At 47.0% G+C, this 8,819-nt stretch overlaps 1 protein-coding gene across 4 annotated transcripts; it reads left to right on the forward strand.

Moving 5' to 3' along the window:
* The first annotated feature begins 137 nt into the window (after window positions 1–137).
* On the forward strand, window positions 138–8,517 carry KCTD6 (potassium channel tetramerization domain containing 6). 4 transcript variants are annotated; one of them, XM_076346526.1, is made up of 3 exons: window positions 138–305; window positions 5,785–5,893; window positions 7,120–8,517. In XM_076346526.1, the coding sequence occupies exons 2-3, from the start codon at window positions 5,867–5,869 to the stop codon at window positions 7,804–7,806; spliced, it is 714 nt and encodes a 237-aa protein (XP_076202641.1). In that variant the 5' UTR covers window positions 138–305; window positions 5,785–5,866; the 3' UTR covers window positions 7,807–8,517. The 4 variants fall into 4 exon arrangements, with proteins under 4 accessions (XP_076202641.1, XP_076202637.1, XP_076202638.1 ...); XM_076346522.1 differs by lacking the exon at window positions 138–305 and adding an exon at window positions 334–486 and having other exon boundaries at window positions 4,443–5,893; XM_076346523.1 differs by lacking the exon at window positions 138–305 and adding an exon at window positions 334–486.
* The last annotated feature ends 302 nt before the right edge of the window (window positions 8,518–8,819 follow it).

The following is an 8,819-nucleotide window of genomic DNA, read 5'->3' on the forward strand; positions in this document are numbered from 1 at the left end:
CGCGAGAACCTGCGAGCGCGACGGCGGGAGGCGGTCGGCGCGGCCCTTGCACGCCACTTCCGGTCCCCGGCGGCGGCGGCGGCGGCGGCGGCAGCTGGGCCCGCTGGGGACGACCGTGACGCCCGCCCTGCGTTGACGGGGAGGCGTATGGCTCGGGCTCGAGCGCCCCGCCCGCGGCCACGGCTTCGCCTTTCGGCGACGGGGCTGCCCGGGCCGGGCCCCTCCCAACCCCCTCGGTGACGCTGCGGCCGGCCTCGGGGCCGAGGCGGGCGCCGAGACGCGGCCACCCGGCGGGCTGCCCCGAGGTGAACGGGGGCGGCGCCCGCCCCTCCCCGACATCGACCGGAGGGGGCGTGGTCTGGGGGCGTGGCCTGATTAGGACACACCCTCGTCCCGCCCGCGCCGGCGGCTCAACTCGGGGCTCGCGCTCAGTCGTCCCCGCCGCTGCCGCCGCCGGGCTCTCCCTCAGCGCCGGGAGCTGCGCCCGTGAGTGCCGGGCCGGGCCGCCTCGGGGCTGGGGGGCGCGGGGCCGAGCGCCCGGCGTCTGCCCTGGCTCGGGGGAGCGGAGAGGGGCCGGGCGCCCGGGGCCCGTGTGGGGCGGGGTGCCCGCACCCTCTGTGGGGGAGCGCGTTAAGGCGGGACGGCCGCGTCTCGGGTGAGGGGCGGGGCGCGGGGCTGGGCTCCCGGGGCCTTTTCGGTGCCGGGGGAGGGCTGCGGGGCAGGGTGCCGGGTCCCCGGCGTTAGGGTGGGGGTGGGACAGCTGGTGCCTGGGTCCTGTTCTCGGTTGGGCTGGGGGAAGGAGCAGGGCGGATGCCGGGGTGGGAGCCGGGGTGCCCGGCAGTGATCTCTGGCAGGGAGGGTCTGGGATATGTGGATCCTGCCCCGCGCTGGGAGGGCAGTGGGTCCTCCTGCCCCACCGGGAGAGGAGGCAGAGCTGGGACGCTGGTTTGGGGTGGGGGTGAGCGTGTGGGCTCTTGGGTCACTTGCGGGGGGGGGAGGCAAAATGTCTGGGTTCATTTCCAGCATCTTTGCTGAATCATTGTGATCCTGGGCAGAGTTCTTCCACTATCAGCTCTGTGGCTCCTCTGTGATGGAAACGGGCACTTCCCAGCTCCTGCTGCAGGCCCGGGCTCGCAGGAAGGATTTCTGCCCCCGTCTTGCTGTTGTTCCTTGGTCCGTGCACATGCTGAGCCCTGTTGGTGTGTGCAGGGAGGCTCAGTGGTTCTGACACCTGCCTTCCTCCAAAACTGTTTGGAGATGTGTTTCCGCACACAGACAACTACCAGTTAGTTTCACAGAAGCAACATACGTGGGCAAAACCCAATCGTTGTCGTGGGTGCTGAAAGCCTGGGTGCCCGGGCTTCCTTCAGCAGCACAGGGCCAGCAGGACTAGGCTAGATACAAGTGTCTTTCGGCTCTCGTGAGAGGAGGGCCAAAGTAATATCGTGATGTGGGCATTTCAAACAAGTGGCAGTTAAAATAAAAGTTTGGAACCGGGACTTAAACCAGGATGTCGTAGAGCTCCTCAGGGGAAGGAAGGAAACTTCAGGAGCTTGGAATTTATAGTGAAGCAATTAGACATAAAGGAGTGAAAATGCTGAGTGGCTAGCGTGAGCGTTTTTCCCTCCTGCCTGAGGTGAAGACTAAGTATTAGTAAAAAGCAACTAAAGAAAAGCAAGAACTAAGTTAATTTTTAATAAACTGTATTAGTCATTATAAACGTGACATGTGTAGAAGGTGATGGATGCTGATCTGAATTACCAGAAGATTCGGTAACCGGTTGTTTTAAGAGCTTGCCTCCTCCTTGTTCCCTTGGTTAGGGTAACACGGTGCTGGATCCTCATGGATTTGCTCTGCAGACTATCATCTCGCTGTACAATTTGGTAGCGTACAGTCATCACTGGTGCTAGCTTAGTTTTTGTCAATTCAGGTGAGTCACCGATAATGATTTACAATAAAAACGTGCCTTTCAAATGTTATGACTGGCTGGGCAATAGAGAGGTTGTCCATGTACAGCATAGCTGTGCTGAGGGCAGGAGTTTCTTCTCATCTTTGGAGATCTAAATGTGAGAGGCAGGGAGCTCACTCAGTGAGTGACTGGCTTGAAATACAAAGTATATTTATCTGCATAAGTAGAGTCCTAGCTTTGCTCTTTTTAATTTTTAAGTTGCCATTTGTAGAATTCCTGTCAACTGTATATTGACCTAGAAATCTAAGGTAACTATTGAGGTTAAACAGTTTGTGTGGAGGTTAAACAGCTTCTGTTGTAATATTGATACCAAACTGTCCATTAAAGACTGGTGCTACAAGTAAATCCTTTAATTCCTTTATTGGGAAAACCAGATGAAAAACATTCAGAGCAAATCAGTGGTGTGTGCCTCTTGACTTTTAACTGTTAGGTGTATTTCTGCTCCTCCTTCAAATAACTGCATATGACAGCAGAGCAGTGGTTTTCTCCAGGTGCAGTGTGTAGCCTGTGGCCTTGACCAAATGTGGTGCACGGGGTCCCAGCAGTGCAAACGCTTGGCAGTGCTGCTGGCATCCCCTGGCCTGTCCTAAGCCCACGTGTGTGTGTGTGTTCACAGATGCAGGTGTTCAGCTGACTCTCATTTGCTTTCTCTGAATTTCAGCTTGCAAAATGGTTGCACGTTAGCAGCTCTGTTCTGGGAGAAGCCCTGCTAAACTTAATGGGACTACCTGTTGCAGTAGCGTTGCTGGTAAATAGCCTTGTAATCCTCTGCGTCGTAATATATGAAATAAGAGTGAGCATTTTATAGATGCAGGTATCCAATTTGGTGTATTAAGTATAAAATGATGACTTGAGTGAGTGCTTTTCTTCAAAGGTACTTCGCTTCTCATTGTGCCTTTCTAGTTTTGGATGTGCTTGGTGCTGGGCTATGGCAGCAGCTGTGATGACCGTGTTAATGCTGTATGTCTTCTCCCTGTGTGCAGAAGCAGCTTAGTGAAAGCAGGACTGTGGTTTGACACAATCTGTGCACTTCTGCTCTCACCAAAGAATGACATCCTGTTTGGCTTAAATGGTGTCAGCAGTTTGTCTGGCTGAATTTCACCTTAAATGAGTATTTCTTACGGTTATTAAAGGCAAGCTGTCTTGGGATACGGCTGCATGTCGTCTGTTATCTGCTGTCTGGACACGAGTAGCCACATTAGTGAGGCTGTCCCCGAGTGCGGTATGTTGTTGTGTGACACAGGGACAAGAGGCAGCTTGAGGCTGCCCAGCCCGGGGTATGGATGGAGTCAGCGTCTGCCCACCCCCACCGATGCATCACTGTATTTCATTCAGGAAGAATTTAAATCATCGTTGAAAGGGTATACGTCATGAAGAGCGTATGTCCCCACCCTCATTGTGATGTGGTTTGCTAGTCCTTATCTCTGGTTGTACCTGAACAGAGCTATTTTTGCCTGTGAAGTTGTCTAGAAATTCAGAGCTCCCAGGCTGATGAGGGAAGCAGCGGGTAGCTGTGATCACACTTGGGCATTGTAGGATGGCCTCCCGATATCATCCCTTCGCGTTGTGCATCTCGCTCCAGCACTGGCTTTGCCAGGGAGGTTTGTGTGTGCCTAGTGATTCTGGGTCCTTACACAACGGTCAGTGAGACTTCTGGATGCCACTTATAAGTTGAGGGCTGGGTTTGCTTCAGCTAATTGCTCTCGTAAATTATTCACTCCGGTGTTAAATAGCAGTGCTGTGATCAAAGATTAGTTCGTGCCCTTGTACAGACAGGCAGTGTCATCTGTTTCTTTCCCTGATAAAGAAAGTCTTGATTCGTCTGTAGTGTGGACTTAGATGCTGACCAAAATAACATAGTATCTGTCCACCAGTTTAAATAACTCTGGACATCTGTCTGTCTTTGAAATACTCTGAATGTATAATTCCAGTTAATTTTATTAAGGCTGCAGATCTCTTCTATTGTGATTACCAGTGAAGTTTCTGTCTGGCTGCATCATTTCACTTTCAAGTGAATGTTTTCCTTGGATATCAGAAACCTGTACCAGTCTCTCCTATGGCTTTAATGCATCTGCATGTTATACTGGTGTTGTACTTGAACAGAATAACGCCTATAAGTGCTGGAATTTAAAACGTCTGTGCTGTTAATAAAAGTTAATGAGCTGTACTTGAATGACAATTCCAAATAAAGAAAACCTGAATGAATTCACTTCTTGATTTGTGAGCAGTTAAAAAAAAGAATTACAGAGGTTGGCAAAAGAGCTGGCATTCCAGGTTTATCTGCTGTCGGGGTGTGTGTGTGTGTGTGCTTTAATGTACTTTCTTGAGGCATGCTCCGTCTCTAATTTGTAAAAATAGGATCCTGGTATGACTAGTTCTGTATCTTAGTATTCCTTAATCTTCTGTTGTCTGACCTCACAATTTTCATATACTGGTTTTGTTTTTTCTACTCTTTAATACATCTGAGATGCAGCTGAGGCTGTGCTGGTGCTGCAGGCCCCCGAAGGTCTGAGCTGCTGGATGCTGTTGTGCCCAGGCTGTGGTTTGGGCAGGATAGCAGAGTTAGAGAGGTGGGATGTGCTGCCTTGTTCTGTGGTGAATGAGACCGACCTCGTTTGCTAGGAATGAGAAAGGCAAGTAATCTTTTTGGTTGGGAATTAACTGTGAACCTTCAGTTGTTTTGGAATGTAGGGCTCTGGCTCGGCTAAATCTTCATGCTACTTTTAGCTGTGACTGTGTGTTGAAGTTTGCTAGTAAAGAGGATGGGAGCAGAAGTCTTGGTAACTGTGTGGTCTTTAAGATGTAAAAATAAACAAAGCTGAGAAGCTGTACCCTACTTAAAACAGACTGACCTAAATTTTCAGCAATTCGAGCAGAGAGGCGGGCTCTGGGTAGGGATAAAGGCTTACTGACAACTGGCTTCCCTGTCCATGCATTGCTTGACATGGTTGACAGGCCACCTTTGGAAAATCTCCACTGGTGCTTGGGGCCATTCCTTTCCCACGCCTTGAGTTGCACAAGCCGGGCTGTGGATTTCCCTTGCTGCACTCGTGTGGAGAGAGTCCCCTTGTTTGCAAGTCAGCAGTTCATTATCTTCTGGGAAGCTACGGCATCAACCACTTCTCAAATTGCTTTTGTTGGAGCATTGTTGAAAACGTTTGATGTCCTCCGGCTTGTCCCTAAAGAGATTTCTTTCGAGAGTGTGTATGTGTCTGTAAAGTCCATTCGTACTCTTTGTCTGTAGATTAATGTTCTTGCTATCAATTGCAGTTCTCCACTACTGAATTATTAATTCCGCAGTGAGATTTTTTTCTTTTCTTCTTACTGTTCATTGACTTTCATGCTTGATTTATTCTTCTGCGCAGTTTGAAACTGGAGCATGGGAATTTTGACTAATATTAACGGATCACATGTATGACCTCAGTGGTGGCTAAATAAATTTTTTTTTAATTGGGAAAAGGACATCTGTCTTTCAAAGTACTCACAGTTTCCCAGGTGAAGGGTAGTCTGGTTGTGAATGTACGTTATTCTCAGAGGCACATTGCTTGTTACTTAACAGAACTGGGATGGTCAGACAGCTGGTGGAGTGGTTACCCATGTGCTCCAGAGGCAGTCCTGTGGGTAGTGTGAAGGGAGAAGGAGGGAAAAGTTCGTTTGTAGATTCTTCTGCTAATGTGGCTTTGTAGCTGAATGCTCTCCTGGCAGAGAGCCTGCCTTTGATTAGAAAGCATTCCCCTCGGTTGTTCTTGTAGGTACTGATGGTCTGCCATGTTTTGTTCTTTGTTTTGTGTTTTTGTGTGTGCTTTTCCCTGCAGGGAGATAATAAGAGGTGAATTGCGTATCCTTTCAGCAGCCTTCTGTTAAACTTGGAATACCACAGTTCAAGCAATTGAACAGATGGATAATGGAGACTGGGGATATATGGTAAGTGAGCCTGTGTAAGTGTGCGCTGTGCGGTACAACTGGGCTTTCAAGATCCTGCGGTAAGAATCCTTCCAGATCTGTCTTGTGTAGATCCAAAGCTTCAGCTTTCTGAGGAGAAAAACTGCATGTTACGACAGCTTGCTTACATTCTCTGGAGTGCTTCACCTCGCATGCTACTTGTGGGGAGAGCTCAGATTCCTATTTCCTAGGTACAATCAGTGAGTATGTAACTGACACCTTAGGCTCACTGTTACAGTTTTCCTGGCACACAAAGGCTGAAAGTAGTTTGTGCTTCCTGCGTATAAAATTTTAAGGACTTTGTCATTTTATTTATAAAGAAAAACATTTTTCCTTGTAAACCCTGTTTCAAACTAGACAAACACATCTTATTTTTCTCCTCTTCTCTTTCTCTAAACGTTCTGCTGCCATGCATATGTCTCTCTTCTCTGGCTGGCCTCAGTCCTGGTTGTTAGGGTTGGTGGCCAGATGGGATTTATGTTCCTTTCTCTCTTGCTTCCTCATGTGCTATCTGGAAGCTGATGCAGACTGGTTTGTGCTCTGCCCCCTTCTTCCATGCAGCATGCTAACTTGCTAATAAGTATTTCTTTTTAGAGTTAAAAGCTGGAAGTTCTTTTTTTGTTTGCTTGTTTTAATGATGCCTCTTAACCAGTGCATGGATTATTTTGATTGTGAGCTTTTCGTCCTGTGTCTAAACTTGCACTGTCATCCTCTTTTAAGGGGGAGAGAGAGAGACTTCAGACTTGTTCAGCTGATTTTTTTCTTCTTTCTTTTTTTTTTTTTTTTTTGTTCTAGAATGAGAAACAGATTGTGAAAGTAAGGAGCACTGATGGGCCTCATTCAGACTAACTTGTTCTTCAGGAAATCTCTCTGTTCTCACTTCCCCATCTGTAGAATAGGAAAAACTCTTGTTGCCCAAATGCAAAACTTACTTCTGTGACAGTAGCTCAGTTGTTAAGATTTCTAAAGCATTCTGGAAATGCGCGTTCTGAATGTTAAGTATCATCCTGTCTAGTTGCCAGTTGTGCCTTGTTGCTAGGTGGCTTGGATTTGTTCAGGTTTAAACACCACTTAAAGGCTTCAAATGGGAGAAGCGTGATTCTCTCCCAAGCCTGCAGTTTTCAAACAGTATTTGCCATGTGTGTCAGTGAGGTGATTGAATCTTCTTGTGGTGGCTTGATTAAACTCTGCAATTTCTCTCTTTCTAGATGACTGATCCAGTCACGCTAAATGTGGGTGGACACATGTATACGACATCCCTTACAACTCTGACGAGATATCCTGACTCAATGCTTGGGGCCATGTTCAGGGGAGACTTCCCCACTGCCAGGGACTCTCAGGGTAATTACTTTATTGACAGAGATGGACCACTTTTCCGTTATGTTCTTAACTTTTTAAGGACCTCAGAGCTCACTTTGCCACTGGACTTCAAGGAGTTCGACCTACTTCGGAAGGAAGCAGACTTCTATCAGATCGAACCACTAATTCAGTGTCTTAATGACCCCAAGCCGCTGTATCCCGTGGATACCTTTGAGGAGGTGGTGGAGCTGTCCAGCACCCGGAAGCTTTCCAAATACTCCAACCCGGTGGCTGTAATCATCACGCAGCTCACTATCACGACGAAAGTCCATTCGTTACTGGAAGGCATTTCAAACCACTTCACAAAGTGGAATAAGCATATGATGGACACCAGGGACTGCCAGGTTTCCTTCACTTTTGGGCCGTGCGATTACCACCAGGAAGTGTCGCTCAGAGTCCATCTGATGGAGTACATCACAAAGCAAGGCTTCACGATCAGGAATACCAGAGTTCATCATATGAGCGAGCGTGCCAATGAAAACACAGTGGAGCATAACTGGACTTTCTGTAGACTGGCACGGAAAACAGATGACTGATACCGATCCCACAGGAGCCACTTCAGTGATTAGCAACTTAATTGGACAGTAAACCCGAGAGAGTCTGGATTTTGACTAAAGCAACAATGTGGGCTTTTTTTTATACGACTATTTATTGTTTATCAGTAAGGACTGGAGGAGTTTTGTTCTCTAGCAGCTCTGTCCTTTTGTCCTGTTCAGAAAAAAAAAATGCATGTGCCTGTTCAGTCAAGACACCTTTTTGTTTGAAAGAGGGAGTCCGAAGAATTAGTACAATGGGGTATTTCGTGTCATTAACACAATTCTCTGACGCAACTTAAAGTGCTAAAATTACCTCCATTTAAATGGTTTCTAATCCATCTAATGCTACGATACTGGGAGCAAGAAACAAACAGAATTTAAGATGCAGTTGGGGAAAAGCTGCTATCATGTAGACTAATTTAGTTTCTAAATCAATAAACAGTATTGTAATATTCTAGGAAAACAAATCCCACCCTTTAAAAGTACTTGATAAGTACAGTTTCTTACAGTTATGACAACTGTTTCTTTCTATGCATATAAATCAAGCAACCAAATATCTGTAGCCATGGAAATATGATTAGAAATATTTATATTGGATTCTAAATAAAAAATGTCCCTGTGGTAGAATTCATATTTTTAATGCCTGGTGCAATATTATTCCCAAGTGTAATGCCTGCCAGCAAGAAGCTAATAAAAATGTGAAATACAGAATGCTATTTTGTATTTTTTTTGTCTTCTAGAACTCTAATACTTAAAAAAAAACAACCCAAACAAAAAAACCCCACCCCAAACCTGTTCTTCCGTTCTGCAGAGTAGTTCAGATGCTCTGGTAGGGCTCCATTCTCCTCCATTACTGATGTATTTTGTTCCTTTTTGTCTCAATCAGTTGATTCAACTGTCCTCATTATAGAAAAAGCTTGTGTTTTGAAAACTGCATTATGACTAACAAAAGGATGGCAAGTATTTGTATCGGCTAAAGGGATAGGGATGGAGGGAACACAGAGCCTAAATAC

This window comes from Aptenodytes patagonicus, chromosome 8, assembly GCF_965638725.1.
Source record: "Aptenodytes patagonicus chromosome 8, bAptPat1.pri.cur, whole genome shotgun sequence".
NCBI classification, from domain to species: Eukaryota; Metazoa; Chordata; class Aves; order Sphenisciformes; family Spheniscidae; genus Aptenodytes; species Aptenodytes patagonicus.

Coding starts and splice junctions, on each gene's coding strand:
- KCTD6 (XM_076346526.1), top strand. CDS start 5,867: ATGGATAATGGAGACTGGGGATATATG. Junction 5,894..7,119: donor ATGGAGACTGGGGATATATG/GTAAGTGAGCCT, acceptor CTCTCTTTCTAG/ATGACTGATCCAGTCACGCT.